The sequence below is a fragment of the Medicago truncatula genome, chromosome 1 (assembly GCF_003473485.1).
Source record: "Medicago truncatula cultivar Jemalong A17 chromosome 1, MtrunA17r5.0-ANR, whole genome shotgun sequence".
Classification (NCBI taxonomy): domain Eukaryota; kingdom Viridiplantae; phylum Streptophyta; class Magnoliopsida; order Fabales; family Fabaceae; genus Medicago; species Medicago truncatula.
This window is the reverse complement of record NC_053042.1, coordinates 22,431,014-22,448,850: the sequence shown is the minus strand read 5'-3', so window position 1 is coordinate 22,448,850 and position 17,837 is coordinate 22,431,014. Positions and strand designations below refer to the sequence as shown.

Genomic DNA, 17,837 nt, shown 5'->3' with positions numbered 1-17,837 from the left:
AATTGAATGACCACTAATTCTGGTTTTTAACTCTGAACTATGTAATAGGTTTAACCTAAGTAATCAAGCTAGAGATAGATCATTATTAGGTTATGACATAGGGATTAACGTTCTTTAATACCTCCAACGATTTTGAATTCACTTAAGAGATTAAGGTCTGTCACTTACGGGGAGAATTCTAGGTCAAGAGATTGGATATCTAAAAATCATTTTAAACAAAATGACCAACATTTTCAACATGTTGAATCTAAGGCCACAGTAAACGTAAATCAATTTTAAACCTATAAACAACTAGTTTTATAAGCTAAACTGCTACTGTCAATGACACTGAAAACAGAAAGAAAATTTTCCAATTTCAAAAGACAAGTTTTTCAGTGCAAAAATGTCATTGTGAAGCAACTTGACTCCCCGAGTTGTTGCTAGGTTCTATCTTGCATTCTTTCCTCTTGTGATCATAATCTGATGACAACCTACAACAATAACAAAATTAACAGCCTTAATTAAATAAATTTCTGCTAATTAACAAAAAGAGTAAATATTTTCAATAATTTCGGGCAAAATTTTTTTTTTTTGGCAATTGGACATATATCTTAGTGCTCTTTAAGGTTTCAAATTAACAAAATTTTAAAATAATTCTTATAATTGAAAACTTTCAATCACAATCAAACAATCTGAAGGACTAAACTGATGGAATCAACAAGAGTACTGGCCAAGGATTTTAAATTCCAGTAACTATATTTGTCAAAGAAAAAGTCTGGTGACTATTTTAGAATATTAATAATTTTGACGATTAAATTGACTATGGTTATATCTTCAAGTATATAATTGGCCATGGACTCATTTCTAATATGATGGTTGAAAACTTCAAAATTTAAATGTTCCAATTAAAATCATTTTCATTTTTATACGCACTTTTGGAAATTGTACACAAATGGGCAAAAGATATCAACATTGATGTTAAGCTTTTATAAATAGGGGTCATTTAAAAAATGGTCCATGTATTTTTTAATCCTGCTATTTTGCCCTGTCAAAATTTAATCACTTAAAATTTCGTCCCTCTCTCCACTTAATCACTGCCACGTCACTAATTACAGGGGTATTTTTATAATTTCACGTTTGTAATTGCAGTGACGTGGCAGTCATTAACTGGGCTGAGGGACCAATTTTTAAGTGATTCAATTTTGGAAGGGCAAAATGCCAAGATTAAAAAATACATGGACCATTTTTTAAATGACCCCTATTTACGGGACTAAACACGTATAAAAGCCTTAAGTTAAAACGTGAAAGCATAGGTTTCAATAAAAACATGAGTGAAAAGGGTATTATGTTATACATACCCTAACTGCAAGGAAGTATCTGAAATCTTGTTACCCTCTAAAGCATAATTGAAAGGAGGTTTTGAACCGTTGATTGAAATTGTCCTATCCAACGGATGAAATTCAATGAACTCTGCCTTTCTTTTATTTACTATCTCCTCAAGCTGTTTAAATTATATAAGATTAAATATTTAATTGATATACACTGTGTAAAATATTAAAGATTCGACGCATATATAGCATATACTTTTGATCAATGTTTTTGTTTTTGAACCCGTTTGGTTTGAGCTTATTTTCAACTTATGAAAAATAGCTTATGTAAATAAAGAAGCTTTTATTTTAATCTATAAGTTCTAACTAACGAAAATTGTATTTTCATAACTCATTTTTCATAAACTACCTTAAAAACTTATAAATAATACATAAAAATGTATTTATTTACATAAGCTGTGTTTTATATAAGCTCTAAAATAAGTTAATCCTTGTTTTGAGGGAATACTTTTGATTAATGTTAAATTCTTACTTGTTTGCGAAGAGCTTCATTCTCCATCATAGCCTTTTGCTCCTGCATATTATAAAATTTTGAAAAGTTAATTAAAATATCAACAAAAATAAAATTAAATTAAAGGTGCATATAATTTTGTATCATTAAACTATCGCCTATTATTTTCTACATTATATGAAGATAGCATAAGTACCGAAGAGGAATGCAAGTTAATCTAAATTATTAAAATTAGTTTCGGCCTAGGTAGAATAAAATTGCCAAAACATATTGGTATGAGTAGCAATGTGTAAGGTTTTAAAGCATTTTTTCTAAGGGCAGTTTTTTTTTTTTTTATCAAGTAGTTTACTAGTCAAAATTCAGCTTTTAGGATTAATAAGTGGCGTGTTCGAGGTTCGAATCTCGACCCTTACATATAACAATGTATTATCCTAGCCAACTGAACTATGTTCAGAGAAACTCTAAATTAGGTTTTACAACACATATATAACATATGATAACTTTAATTCCAAAAACTATCTATGGGCTTTATTTATATATATTCTCTTTTACTTGTGATATCTTGCAGAATGAAAAAGAGATTAAAATTATAAGTGATGTCATGTACCTGTAACCTGGATCTCTTAAGTTGTTCAGCAAGCACTTGTTCCTACAACATTATATAGCAAGTGTGAGTGCATAAGGCTAATGCCAGCAGATTCATGCATTATAAATGAATGAACTAGAGAAGTAATTGAATTTGACAATTGACACAGATGTCTTAAATTAGGTATAAAAAGATGAACTTATTTAGAATATACTTTAATTTAATGCATATCAATTCTCATGTACATTACTCTGGTCTCTGGTCATTTGCATTAAGAGAATTAAACTTTATCATAAATATAAAGTTATTACTCAATATGAAAACACTTGAATATGTTCCATGCAACACTCTTGACTTGAAAGGAAAAGTAGTATAAAAAAACTACGGGGACATAAAACCAAACCCAATAGAAAAGAAAAAAAAACCAGCCCAAATGGGTGACACAAAGTACAAACGAAATCACAATCCGAAGTAAAAAGTTCACACACCAGGTACAAAATCCAACGAACTCGAGTATGGGCTCGAAACCATATTGTAAAAGGAAAAGCATGCAAACCATTAGGAAAATCAAATTCTGATCTTGAGGAAGGCGAAAGATTCGACCGCTAACACAGATACGAAACCCCACACCTACAGCTCATTGCGCAGCAACGAAACAATAAGCCTCCACATGCCATTTATAGCCCTATAGCCAATCACACGGAATGACTCAGAGGAAACAAGCTCCAAACACGCGTAGAACCCAGATCGAGGGATGATTTCAACAGTACACCCTCAAGTCACAACAGCCCAAACGAAACGGACTCTTGCATGTGTTTTGAGACCGAACCGGAGCCATTCCAAAAACTCGAATGTGGATGACACAAATCTAAAACTTCGAAACCTGCGGTTCTCAACAGATATAGACCAATCCAGGAAACCAAAGGACAAAAAAACAATTCACCAAGTAGGACGCTGGCGGAAGCACGTTGAAGGGAACTGAATACACCAAACGACGGTGTCATTCAAAGACACTCTCCTGTACCATCGGATCTGGAGTAAATCGACCCTTGAGGGGTTTTAAAACCAAAGAACTTGGAGCATCTCCGACTGCTCCAACTCAAAACCAGACGCAGATGGTGCTCAAACACATACCAACACTTTAAGAAACCGACGCTCAAGACCACCAGAAAGGACAGCCAAAAGGCAGAGCCGCCAGCAGTTCTGGCGTTTAGACACCCCAGCGGGTTAAAGGGTGGTGCAGAGGACAAAGGAAGACCGCTAACAGAGGCTTTCTTCCTGTTTAAGCCAGCGAGCTAAAAGAGTATTGAAAACGAGGTTCATGTTCATTCCTTGCTGCTAACAATTTCCTCTTCCCCAACGAATTAACCACTTAACATTTCTATTCCAACTAATAGGTTTGACATGTACTGAAAAATAGGCCCATCATTTTATTTATAATTAGTTATAAAAGGTTTCATTTTAGAATTTGTTTTAGTCCTTCATACCATTGGATCTGCCCTGCATCTAAATCTTTATAGAAATAACACAACCAATTGCATCACTTTGGTTTTAGATATTTGTACCTTCTTATTTTTGACAGCTGATATCCCTTCACAGAGTTGATGTTCTAGGTACTGCAGTTCTTTAAGGCCCAATCCATCAAGCTCCTTACCCCTCATTCTTCTGCACAATTTCAAAAATATTACCACAAAACAATAACTGAACTAAAATTTAGAGTGCCATTAGTTCCTTAATACATTAATACTAGTTTTTGTCTAGGCAAAATTGCATATTTGTTTTCTTAATTTTATTTCTTCCTGCAGCTTACAAAATACATGCAAATATTGGTATATTGTAGAGCCTTGATTAATGGCATCAAGTGTCGGTGGAACTTACAAGTAAGCTGAACGAAGTTTTGCTATTTCTTCCTGCAGAATGGTCGTATCAAGCTCCATAACCTACTCAAAAATATGCAAGAATAAGTGAGTAACACTTCAAAGAGTATACAGAAACAAAATTCTTAGAAGGATGCAGAACTAATTAAGAAAGGTGATGCTTTAAAATATTAGAGAGACAATGTCAAATACAATATGGTCTAAGCTTAGTTTAATATGAGTAGTCCACATACAATATGGTCTCTCAGTTTTGTGATCAATGTGATAGGAACATAGAGATGGAGAGAAAATAAGATGTTAAATGAGTTTAGGAAAATTTGAGGTGTTAAAATATCATTGTTGTCATTAATACTCGCAAAAACACACACCCTTCTCATAAATCATTTATAGAAAACCGGCTTTTGAGGTGATGATTGCCTCTGATACCATCTTAAAAGTTATGGTTGGGCCCAACACAACTTCAAAAAACAGTCTTTTGAGGTGATGATTACCCCCCACTTATAAACACATTGTCAGGTCATCTAATATCGGATGTAGGACTCTTTAACAACTAACGACCAAAACTACATTGGTAAAATACGTACTTGTGGTGGAGGCTGATCACTGGGTTGTTCCTGTTCTGCTCCATTATTCAAACCAAGGCCTCGGTTACCGTACCTTGAAATGGTGTGCTCCATACTTCATGAATAAAATTGTTTTTGTAAAAAATATAAAAATGAATAAAATTATTCAAAAACTAAAATAAGAAAATTAGCATGGAATTTGTTGGACATGGAACCTAATCTTTTGTCCTGTTCCTTTCACAATCATCTCTTTGCCCTTAAAATCTGAAAAAAATATATAGGGTCTGTTTGGGAAACTAAAAAAAAGAGCTTTTAGTTTTAGCTTATAGCTTATAAGCTCGTTTGATAAATAGGCTCTGTTCGGTAAAAATAGCTTTTAGCTGATAAGCTAACTGAAGTGTTTGGTAAAAATAGCGGTTCAACTAACTGATAAATGTAAAATGACATAAAGGGTATTCTTAATTCATAATAAAAATTATATCATTAATTTAAGTATTTGTAATTTTGTAAACTAATTTTTCTTTAAAAAAATACTTTAAATTTATTAATTTAATATATCCTATGTATTATAAATTAAATTAAATTTTATTCACTAAAATTTTATCTTATATTTATTATTTTTTAAGTGTTTCTACTTTATAAAGAAAATAACATTTACCTCAAAAACAAAAAAAAAGGTAGCACTAATAGAGTAATACTAATAATAACAGAGAATAAAGAAAATAACACTTACCTCAAAAAAATAAAAATAAAAAGTAACACTAATAGAATAATAGTATTTTGTTTCGTAAAAAAAAAACGAAGGTATATATTTTTTCAAAAAAAAAAAAAAGGTCAGCTGATATATATACAAAAATTGGAATAAAGGGATAGTAGTCTTTATTACGTAGCTTATTATAAAAATTATAATGGATAAAAATACAATTTAAATGAAATAATAAGGGTAAAATTGGAAGAAAAAGTGAGAAGCTATAAGCTATAAGCTCAAACGCTACTTGGAATAGCTTCTAAAAAATAGCTTATAAACTCGTGAAATAAGCTATAAGCTCATGGTGAAAAAATGTTACCAAACAGAACTTAACTTACCTCTCCCAGCCCCTAACCCAGAAAAAAGAAGCTTAAACCTAGAATTAGGCTTGTTCATTTTACATGTCATTTATATATTAATACGCAATAAATAATTTGCAACATAAACAAATGGACAAAAATTTAAATTTAATGGCTAATGGGATAGCAATTTGAGAATATAAATGTTTTTTATCTTAACCCGATTCTCAGAAAAAAGGACAAGAAAATAGTCTTATAAATGTTTGGTTCTATATCTTGTTCGTAAAATTAGTCTCTGCAAGAAATACAATTCACATAAATCTCACACCTTCAAATAAACCTCACAATTTTGCCGTCTATTTTGATTCTATCTAATTCGTAAAATTAGTCTCTGCAATTTTTCGCTGAGATACTATGTTCATAAAAAATAAAATAAAAAACCCCTTAAAAGGCTACAGATTCTTCTTTTTCTTTCTATCAATAACATTACACTTTCAAATTCTTTTTCCTAGAGAGTTTATCAACAAACCAAAAACTTCGTTGCAGAAACAATATATATAATCTATAACGAAATTTTCAACAGAAAAAATATCAATGAAACATTTAAAAGGGTCATCATCACCTTGTGCTTGAAAACTCATAAAGCTTGCCAGTACCAGAATATATGATAACAGCAACCTCTGCATCACAAAGAACAGACAACTCTTTGGCTTTTTTGAGCAAACCATTGCGTCTCTTAGAAAATGTAACTTGCCTGTTATTCAAATTCTCAATCTTCTTAATCTCAATCTTTCCTCTCCCCATTCTTCTCTATCAACACTAAGAGACTAAACCCACCAACATAGAACAAAGGGACATTAAAAAGAAAGACAAAGAGAGAGGTTTTATTTTGTCCTGTCACACATAAAACACAAGCATTTCGTTTGTTGAAAGAATTAGGACTCTGGAAAAAGACAAAGAATACCAAAGAAGGAAAGTGTGACCAAAATTAGGAGTCTATAGGGAAAGGTTACAGATGGATTACTATGTGTAGCAATGTTCCTAATATGGTATTCTATTTACTTGGGGAGTAGGTAATAGCCACTTTAGGAACCTTTCTATATTGTATAGTAATAGCAATATTGGATGGTACTAATATTTTGGATTTCTAACCAACCACATTGTTCTTTTTTTAAAAGTAAATTTATGAAATTTTCACCAGAGGTAAACCTTTCGAAAAATTGAAAATAATATGTTAATTTCAAAATTCCAAAGTTATTCAAGGAAATTTTGGTTTTAAATAACAGTTGAATATTTTAAAATTATTGATAGCGTTTTTTTTTATCATATACAAATTTATTTATTTTTAACAAGCCAAACGTGTACAAGGACAAGGACCCAAATGTCAAACTTCTAATTAATTAGGGGAAGCCTCTACCAAATTCATAGAGATAGAGATTGGTTGAAAAATTATTATCTCATAGTCATTCGTCTATACATTTTCTTTGCAATAAGTGTGGTAAAGGTAAACCATTTTTTTAAACGGTGTAACTCAAATTCTTAAATACATCAAATGTGCTCTAGGAAAAAGTCTCATTTATAAGGATAAAGGAGATACTCAGATAATTGGTTATTCAGATGCTGATTGGATAAGTTAATTCATTGATATGCAATCCATTTTTGGGTGATGTGTATTTGTTGGAGGAAACCAGATATCCTAGAAGAGTAAGAAGCAAAATCAGATGCTGACTGAACAGGTTAATCCATTGATAGGCAATCCATTTTTAGGTAATATGTACATGTTAGAGGAAACCTGATATCCAAAAAGAGTAAGAAGCAAAATGTAGTTGCAAGATCTAGCACTGAGGGAGAATATAAGCCCATGGCACTAGAAATATGTGAGCTCATTTGGTTGAAGCATTTACTCAAGAAGCTTCAATACGAAGAAGAACGACCAATGACACTTATACATGATAATCAAGCCGCGCTGCATATTGCTCAAATCCAGTCTTTCATCCAAGGAGCAAATATATTGAGATAGATTGTCACTTTGTCAGAGAGAAGATTAAATCAGACGACATCATCACAACCTTTATCAATTCTAATTATCAGTTGGCAGATGTTTTTACAAAATCTCTACTAGATCTTAAAAAAATTATATATATGGCAAGCTTGGCGCATTTGATTTGTATATTCCAGCTTGATGGGGAGTGTTAATATTTAAATAAATAATATATAATTATATATACGTACGTTATAAATATATTCTAGCTTACCCAATCAGTTACTTAGCCTAGAATATTATGTAGAATATTCCTTTTGTAATTGAGTTTATAATCTCTTATACAATAGACTATTTGTAGTGCTAACTAGTCACATGGTTTCATCATAGGTCTCTCTTTTCTCTCTTATTCAACAATTATAAGACAAAATCTTCATTACCCACTCTATCTCCTCACACCAAATCGCCAAACAAACAGTAAGAAACAATAACCCCACCAGTACTATTCTCCTCGCCTTCCACGCATCTCTCCTACTTCCCTCCTTGTTCAGCAATCCTTCTCACCATTTTACCATTTTACCCCCCCCCCCCCTCCTCCTTTGAACTTTAACCCAATAGTCGTACATATCTCACACACATCTTTTGTCGTCACCTTAGGTTGAGCATGGAGCACCACCCAATTTTTCCATTCCTACTTAACTGATGATGAAGAAGAAAAAGAAACCCCAACTCCCCTCACCATTGATGCTTTAGAAGAATCATGTTGCATTCTCTTTGTACCATTTTTCTTCGAAATTTTAGAGACTCTTATCCTATCTTAGGTCACAAATCAGGCCACCCTTTATAAACTATGAACAGAATGTTTGAGTAAACAACATATTTTCTTCTTTAAATTGTGAAGTTGCTTTAAGTTTTGGGTTTGTCTTTTGATGATGTTTATTAGCTAGATTTCTTTGATGATGTTTAAATAAGTTTTACTTAAAAGTCTAGAACATGTTAAAGCTCCTAGCAATTCTTGTCTCATTGTGTCATATGTGTTTTGTATATCAAGTGTCTTAATGTGTGAAAATTTTCATTTTGAGTAGCAAAAACTTTTTTATAGGTCCTTGATTCGATTCACAATATTTTGAATCGTGTTCATCATGACCAATATTTTTTATTGGTCATGCAGTTTTATTCGATTCATGATTCTTTGAATCGTATCACATATGAATCGAATCAAAATATCTTGATTCGTATCATTGATTTTGTTTGGTCTGGTGTTTTGCTTTATTTAATCATATCACAGTTCTTTGATTCGTATCAACCTTCATCTGGGTTGCTCTTATTCGATTAACATATTTCATGATTCGTACCAACCTTCATAGCCGTAGATCTATCCATTTACACATGTCTGAATGAAATCACACATTATTTGATTCGAATCACTACGTTGTTTTTGCCTAAAATATTGCACTTACCACTCATCCTATATATAACTATACACATAACACTCCCAAACTACCGAATTAATTGCAACTATAATTATTCAAACCTCTCTCTCTCCACTTAAATTAAACATTTTTTCTAAGAATCTTTGTGGTTTTTGAGTCATAGATTGGCAGAGTGATATATGAATTGTAGATTGGGTTCTTTAAATCAAACCTCTCTCTCAACTTTTTCGGCAACACACCAAGTTTGTTTTTCTACTTTTCCCGCTTTAAACTCATTTATTTGTTTAATTTAATTAATTGCTTTTACTTCAAAACAAATTTTTGCACTCTTTTAAATTTAAAAATTGATTTGAGCTTTTTTGTCGAAAACAATTGATTTAGATTAGTAATTGTTTTAGTATATTATCTTCTTCATAGATAGTCTAATTAGTTTAATAAATGATTTTGATTGTTTTTATCTTGAAATATATAAATTTGAACTCGAAAATATGTATCGAATTATTAGAAACTGGACAAAAAATGACTTGAAGCTTTGGTTGAATAAGAAAAAAAAAGGGATTTTTAAATAAATTTGAAAATATATTTGGTTGCTCACCATTTCTTTTGCCCTATTTTCATTTTCTTCAAATGAAAATAGAGATGAGTTATTAATTCACGAACAAGATAACAATATAGAAACAAATGAAATTGAAAATAGATAAGTATTGATTTATTTATAAAATTGTATTGATTCTGACGCCCACAATGAATATAGAGAAGAAAGATTATAACACTATAGGCACAAATTTAAATGAAAAAAATATTTTCTTAAAAAAAATTAATTAAAACGGTTTAATTTTATAGTTCATTTTAGACCTCTTTAAATGTTAGACCAGTCCAGAGGAGTGTTCAACGATAAAAATGGGAATTGAGTTGCGGGTTTTTGAACCAATATTGGAGCATGCAATGCTCTAACACTATAATGTAGTGGCTTGATTCACTAGGCCAACAAGGGTAGATACATGAAAGTTGTGGAAAAATAAAGATTAATTGGTTCTTTGCCATATTATATAGAGTAAATTACACTCCCCTCCCCTCAAAGATGCTTTATTTATGCTAGAATACAAAATAGATATGGAAAATACTTTTTACTACGAATCACAAACAACAAAACCAGCGAATAACACTACCACCCATGTTTTCCACCAAATCCGCTTTTTGTGTATTTTTTTATATTAAAAAAAATTGTGATAGCAAATTTGCACTTGAACGTGGTATTCGTGGAATTGCATTTAGTGGAAAATAGCATTACTCGATAGATATATCTATACTATATATAAAGAAAACAATCATCTGTAAAAAAAAAAAAAAAAACAATGAAAAAATACCCTTAATTTTCAATACAAATAACACATGTAACAAATAGATAAGAATAAATTTAAATATTATAACAAATGTAACAAACATGATATAAATATATATATATGTCTACTTTTTTTCCTTTATCATTTAAAAGTGTAACAAACTATATGAGTATACTTTTTCATTATCCCAATTATACCGTTAAACAAATTTTTTTATAATAAAGATTGTTGCTGATTTTATTAAAAAAGAATTAAGATTATATTTTTTTTTTTTGTTTTATTGTTGGTGTCATTGAAAAAGATAATCATGATTAGTTTTTTTTAAGAAGCAAATATGATATATATTCACACTATCAAAGACGCCTCTTTAGCACATGACGTACTAAAGAGGTCACTCAAGATACAAAGTATCTTTCAAATATTAACAAAAACAAAAGCAGGCATTAGCCGATACCCAAACAAGCTAAGGGATCCGACCGCCACTGTTGACAACCATAAACAAAAGTGACATTATTAGCCCTCAACCACCAATAAGAATGAAATTTTACCTTTTCCACAAGATCCGTAATGGAAGTGTAAGTATTATTAAAAATTCTATTGTTATGTTCTTTCCATATTAGCCAAACACAAAGGAGCCAAATCAAATGGAGGAATGATCGACGAGTCTTCGAACCACCTGTGTAATTAGTAAATTGGAAGAAATGAGCGTCGAGACTTTTATATTCTTTACTTTAATTTGCAATTGGATGCAAAAACATGACAAATTTCCTAGAAAAACCAGTGTAGACTGCACTGGTCTTATTTACTGGTGTGAACGGCAGTTAACTGCCGCTGGTACCAGCGGTTGTTAATTGCCGCGGGAGACAATTGGGTAATTTACTTGTGTCAATAGGAAATTTTGATTGTCATAAAAGCTTCATGAGAATATACATTTTCAGGCCCAAGTTCATCAACCAATGACTAAGAAGTCAAACGCAAAACCCTTGATATCATTATTTGAGTAACGTAGGTAATTCTAATCTCTCTATAAATATAACCCTTCGCCCTCTTTTCTCACAAACGCGTTTAGAAGTGGTTTTCAAAACGCGGCTAACAACAATCGTATCGCCGTCTTTCTCACACACAAACGTTAAGAAGAATGTCAGAGTATTTCTGCAGCGACTGCAAACGCGAAACAGAAGTGGTATTCAACCACTCAGCAGGCGACACAGTTTGTTCCGAATGCGGACTCGTTCTTGAATCACATTCCATTGATGAAACCTCTGAATGGCGCACTTTCGCCAACGAGTCCAACGACAACGATCCCAACCGTGTCGGCAGTGCTTCTAACCCTCTCTTAAAAGACGGTGGTCTCTCCACTTACATTGCTAAACCTAATGGCTCTTCCAGCGAGTTTCTTTCTCCGACTCTTAATCGCTTGCAGAATCGTGCCTCTAACCATGATCGTACACTCCTTCTTGCTTTCAAAAATATCACCACTATGGCCGAAAGGTCCGTTAGGTTTCTTCACTTTTTTTCTTTTTGTTTATAATGACTGTGCTTTTTCCACATGTAATATCATATCAGAGACTAAAAAACAACGACAGAGTGTCTTAGCATTTCTCATATTTTATTTATCTCAACTTAACCTAAACGAACAAAAAATTACAAGAACATGTAATTGCATGGATTAAAATTATATTTAAATAATATATTATTATTATTATTTTTTTTTTTGACAAATCGTAGAGTCTTGTTTTCAGAGACTTAGAATTCCAAGAACCTTGATCAGTAGCAAAGGTGTTTGACATCTTTAGAAGAGTTATTACTATTAGTATTGATGTTATGTGAGAAGCTGTTTAGACGATGTGGTTCTAAATGTAACAAATTTCTGATTTATGAAATTGAAATATTGAAACAATTTCAGAACAAATGTGATCGAAGAGATGTATGTATGTATGTATGATTGTTTTAAAATTTTGTTAATTTCAGAGACTCAATTGCTTGACCTTACAAACTAAATTGACTTTCTTGTTAATTGAACGATGGAGAAAATTTGAATGTATGTGAATTGTGGGATGATGCATAGTAGCACTTGCTATATTACTAGAATGATCAAGACGACCAATCTTTGTGGTGTTCTATTGTTTTTTTTCTTCTATTGCAACCCTTATGTTTTGTAAGGATATCATATCATTGTAGCGAAACTTCGAAGATTTTGACTTGCATTAAAAAATTTCTTATAAGAATTTGGTTAACCTATTTTGTTGAATGAGATGATTGGGAAATTAGCTGATGCCTTTGATAAATTTTCAGGTTGGACCTTGCTACTTTCATCAAGGTATCATCTTATGTGCTTATTTTAATTAACCTCAATTGTTTATGACTGGAATTGCATTATATTCAAATAAATAACATGCCAAATTTGTCTTGAGGTAGAAGAAATCCATGGAATATGTTTGAAGGCTATTACAGTCAAATCATAACTAACTGCATTGTTTATAAAGACATTGGTTCACATTCTCATTTGTGTATGCCTGCATATATATGATAGTTGCCAGTGGCTTAAGCTTAAAAGCCCAAACATAAATGCAATGATTTTTGAAACGTTGAATTTGAGTTATCTATATTTTTGCGTAGTTTTTTTTGCTGAATTACTTGCTATCGGCTACATTGTTGTTCGATAGGAACATTACATTGCTACTCCTGGTGTGGCTTGTATAATTTGAACTTCGAAATCCACCAGAGACATTAATATGCATGTAGTCAATGATCTTAGGTTAGATATCAGATGGGGTTTAGCCCTCTTATAGGTTGAGGCGCTGCCACTTCATCGAAGTTTAGCTGATCCTGCTGCCACTTCATCGAAGTCCCCGTGTTTTTCAACCATTTAGGACTAATGCCTTAAGTAATGAGTGATATGGTTATTTCATACAAATCATTTGTTACATAATAATTTCTGTGTATAATCTCATTGTAAGATATGAAAGCATTTTTTGTTCACTTTCTTGATTGAAAACCTTAAGATATACATGGGTGTTATAGTTATGTGTTTCTCAGTAAGTATTAAGTTTAGAAACAGATGTACTTCAAAAATGCGTAAAGGCACAAGTGACTTGTGCGAATGCACACGACAAACCTTACTAATGTTTCTTTAAATTGAGCATTGTTTGTTTTCTTATGGTTCTTTTGTGGTTGATTTGAAGGATCGAGCAAATGAGATATATAAGAGGGTTGAAGACCAAAAGTCTAGTAGAGGAAGAAATCAAGATGCTTTGTTGGCTGCTTGTATCTACATCGCTTGCCGACAAGAAGAGAAACCAAGAACTGTAAAGGGTACATCCTATAATTCTTTTAACATCTGGATGCTTCTCAGTATATCTTTCTCTATGTAAATGACCTTTCCTGAACCTATGGATTTCAAATAGAAATTTGCTCTGTTGCCAATGGTGCCACAAAGAAGGAAATTGGCCGAGCAAAAGAGTACATAGTGAAACAACTTGGTTTGGATAATGGCCAGTCGATGGAGATGGGCACAATAAATGCTGGAGACTTTATGGTGAGTTTCCTTTGTTGATTTGTAGCATGTATTGCTTTTTAAGTAGTGCATTAGTGTGGATATCTCATCGAAAATTTGAGTGGATTTCTTTGATGTTACTAACCAAATATTCATCTCAAACTTTAGAGGCGATTCTGCTCCACTATTGATTTGAACAATCAAGCTAGGAAAGCTGCTATGGAAGCAGTGAAGAAATCAGAAGAATTTGATATAAGGTATGTTATGGTTGAAATTCATTGAAGGATGGTTTTTCATATTCTCTGTACTCTGATACTACAACAACAACAACCAAGCCTTATCCCACTTAGTGGGGTCGGCTACATGGATCAAATGACGTCATAGTGTTCTATCATACACCAAATTTGGATCCAACTCATTGACCTCTAAATCCTTTCTAATGGTTTCTCTAATAGTTTTCCTAGGTCTTCCTCTACCCCTTTTAACTTGACTCTCCTCCATTTGATCTACTTTTCTTACCACGGCATCTACGGGTCTTCTCCCTACATGCCCAAACCATCTAAGCCTATTTTCTACCAACTTTTCTACTATAGGTGCTACCCCCACTCTCTCTCTCTAATGGTGTCATTCATAATCCTATCCTGTCTAGTCTTACCACTCATCCAACACAGCATCCTCATCTCTGCTACACTTACTTGATTCTCATGTTGACTCTTAACCGCCCAACACTCCGTACCACACAACAACGCCGGTCGGACTGCTGTCCGATAGAACTTTCCTTTCAACTTAAGTGGTATTTTCTTATTGCACAAAACATCTGAGACTCTTCTCCATTTCAACCACCCAGCTTGAATACGATGACTTACATCTGCTATACTTTGATGCTAATGTAAATATATTTTTAGTTACAAATATAGTTTCTAAGAGTGAAAATCAACACTTAAATGATTAGCAGTGATAGAGTGATACGTGGATATATATTAGTTCAAAATTTTGGATTTATATATCCGTTATACTTTGATACTTATGTGAATATGTTTATAGTTACAGCTAAAAGCTTACATAAAATTTAGTTTCAAGGAGAAACAATATGTGGGAAAGTTGACACTGGAGTCATTATTACTGATAGAATGAAACATGAAATATATTAGTTTTAAGATTTTAGATTCATATATTGTCTAGATTGTACTCCTTAGTTGTCATTAAGCTTCAATGTTTTCCTTTGACAACAAGGTGAAGAGTGCCCAAAATTGCATGTGTGTATGAATGGAACATTCCGAGGAGGTTATAATATGCATTTCGTGTCAACTTGAACTTAGTTTGAATTTGCCTGATAAAATAATTGCATTGTTCTCTCCATGTATGAAACTTCCTCTCCAACTTGTTGTAGGTTTCATAATCGTCGGAGAAATGTTGTTATTAGCTTCCGAGTTCCGATGATCAATACTAATAACTTGTTTAATCTGTCAGGAGGAGTCCTATAACAATTGCTGCTGCAGTTATATACATCATATCTCAGCTTTCTGGTGATAAAAAACCTCTAAAAAGTAAGTTACACTCCTTAAGGGGTAATTTGAAATTGACCTATGCGGATAGGTCAACTTTGTTAACTTCTTTGCTAACTTCTTTGCTATTTCATTCATACATGTATCTGACTTGTTATCTTAATGCAGCTATATCAATTGTCACTGGAGTTGCAGAAGGAACTATTAAAGGCTCCTACAAGGATCTTTATCCCTATATAACAAAAATAATACCAAATTGGTATGCAAAAGAGGAGGATTTGAAGAGCCTTTCTGGCCCTTGAGTTATAGAGAAAACCCCTCCTAATTTACCTCATTAGAGCTAATCTGCTTTGGGTTTCTTTTTGTGTAATTTTCCCTGTCATTTTGTTGCTATCAATCACACATTTTTCTCATTCCAAAATCAATGTTACAACAAGTATAAAGGTCATAAATACAAAATTACTCATTTATAAAAACTATTGAGTGTATTATATAGGATTTACCCCCATTTTCCAAGGGTATCTTGACAAAAAATTATAGTTTTTAGATTTTATAATATCTCTTTGCTTTTTTCTTTCCAATGTAATTAGACTCTTTAACCGCAGTATACGTTCATTTAAGCTCTTTATACTTTTTGTTGACCAAATTGGATGCTTAGGGCCTGTTTGGACTAGCTTATTTTAGAGTTTATATAAAACAGCTTATGTAAATAAATAAGTTTTTATGTATTATTTACAAGTTTTTAAGGTAGTTTATAAAAAATAAAAAAACTGTTTATGAAGATACAATTTTAGTGAGAGCTTATAAATTAAAATAAAAGGTTATTTATTTACATAAGCTATTTTTCATAAGTTCAAACCAAATGTGTCCTTATTCTACAAAGCCAACTTCACTTAGTAGGATAAAGCTTGTTTTGTATTGTTTTTTAGTTTAGTTTAGTTTTGTTGTGTTGCATAAGTATCAACCCTTTTAATATTTGGAGCAAATCTTCGCCATCACTCTCATAATCCGAAAACTTTTGGATATTTCCTTTCCACTCTCCTTTCTTCTCATGCTTTTTATTCGAATTATAACAAAAAGGGATTAAATATGTTTTTGGTCCCTATAAATATACCAACTTTTTGTTTTAGTCCCTCTAAAATTTTCCTGCAACTTTTAGTCCCTAAAAAATATTTCATCTTCACTTTTAGTCCATCTTTTAAAGTAAACTCATGTAGAATTCATATTTTTGAGTCACGCTCTGCCAGGGTTTGGTGAACCACCACGGTTACCTTATTCCGGCCGCCCTTCACCACCTTCTAGACTCACGTTCTGCCATTAGGGATCAATACAACTGGGTAAACGCAGCCGAGTTATTGCTTGAGGGTATTACAAAGGCTGATTCACGTTTTCTCCATACCTTTGAACCTTATTGCCAGTTCTAACTGTTACAGACTTTCTGACCTATCTCTTTCTTGCGATCTCAACTGCCATGTTTGACTGGCAGGCTGAGTTGTCACATCCAGTACCCTTGCCCACGGCTGTGAGGGCTGCAACTCCTCCTCCAGCTGCTGAGCCACCTGTTTCATTCGCACAGGCTTTGATCGGCACCGACAAAACAACCTCCAATGAAAATCTGCCTCGGCCTTTAATTAGAGGGGAACAAGTTAGCGTCAAAATCACGCAAGAAGTTTATGAGAAAGGAACGGCAGTATGCAAACATAACTTGCGGGGACGACTGATTTTGAACAAATTGTGCAAAAAAGGATATTCAGACGAAGCTACAGAAAATCTGGAAAACGACAGGAAATTGGAGCATGACGTCGTTAGGTAGGGGTTATTATGAATTTTTCTTTGCAACTAAGATTGATAAGAGAAATGTCTGGGCTGCGGGCACCGTTAATTGTAAACCTGGTGTCCTAAGGCTTTTCGAATGGGCTAAGGATTTTAACATGCATAATCAACGCAATTCCCATGCTCAGGTTTGGATTCGGCTAATGGAGTTGCCTCAAGAGTATTGGATGGAGAGAACCTTCCGTGAGATTGCAAATGCGGTCGGCACCCCACTTCTAATAGATAATGCGACTACCAACCGGTTGTTTGGCCATTATGCTAGAATTCTTGTAGATATGGATTTTACTCGCAATATCTTCTATGAAATTGTTGTTGAAAGAGAAGGCTTTGTGTTTCCTGTTGAGGTTGTTTACGA

General features: G+C 32.8%; 2 protein-coding genes across 2 annotated transcripts; one reads left to right on the top strand and one right to left on the bottom strand.

Moving 5' to 3' along the window:
• Positions 1–232: 232 nt before the first annotated feature.
• On the bottom strand, positions 233–6,833 carry LOC25483448 (agamous-like MADS-box protein AGL18). The gene is made up of 8 exons (XM_013612142.3): positions 6,514–6,833; positions 4,866–4,959; positions 4,283–4,344; positions 3,970–4,069; positions 2,426–2,467; positions 1,840–1,881; positions 1,338–1,480; positions 233–470 (listed from the first exon to the last, which is right to left on the bottom strand). Exons 1-8 carry the CDS (start codon positions 6,693–6,695, stop codon positions 386–388), a joined length of 750 nt encoding a protein of 249 aa, XP_013467596.1. The 5' UTR covers positions 6,696–6,833; the 3' UTR covers positions 233–385.
• Positions 6,834–11,775: 4,942 nt separating this feature from the next.
• LOC25483447 (transcription initiation factor IIB) lies at positions 11,776–16,088 on the top strand. Its single transcript, XM_013612141.3, has 7 exons — positions 11,776–12,139; positions 12,944–12,968; positions 13,834–13,963; positions 14,056–14,186; positions 14,313–14,401; positions 15,615–15,691; positions 15,818–16,088. The coding sequence occupies exons 1-7, from the start codon at positions 11,787–11,789 to the stop codon at positions 15,949–15,951; spliced, it is 939 nt and encodes a 312-aa protein (XP_013467595.2). The 5' UTR covers positions 11,776–11,786; the 3' UTR covers positions 15,952–16,088.
• The last annotated feature ends 1,749 nt before the right edge of the window (positions 16,089–17,837 follow it).

Bases quoted from the DNA above. Each gene is read 5' to 3' on its own strand.
- LOC25483448 (XM_013612142.3), bottom strand. From the start codon at position 6,695: ATGGGGAGAGGAAAGATTGAGATTAAGAAGATTGAGAATTTGAATAAC. The intron at 4,960-6,513 runs GTGATGATGACC...TTATTCATGAAG, and splicing joins TATGAGTTTTCAAGCACAAG to TATGGAGCACACCATTTCAA. The intron at 4,345-4,865 runs GTACGTATTTTA...ATTTTTGAGTAG, and splicing joins GTGATCAGCCTCCACCACAA to GTTATGGAGCTTGATACGAC.
- LOC25483447 (XM_013612141.3), top strand. From the start codon at position 11,787: ATGTCAGAGTATTTCTGCAGCGACTGCAAACGCGAAACAGAAGTGGTA. The intron at 13,964-14,055 runs GTACATCCTATA...GATTTCAAATAG, and splicing joins GAAACCAAGAACTGTAAAGG to AAATTTGCTCTGTTGCCAAT. The intron at 14,402-15,614 runs GTATGTTATGGT...TTAATCTGTCAG, and splicing joins TCAGAAGAATTTGATATAAG to GAGGAGTCCTATAACAATTG.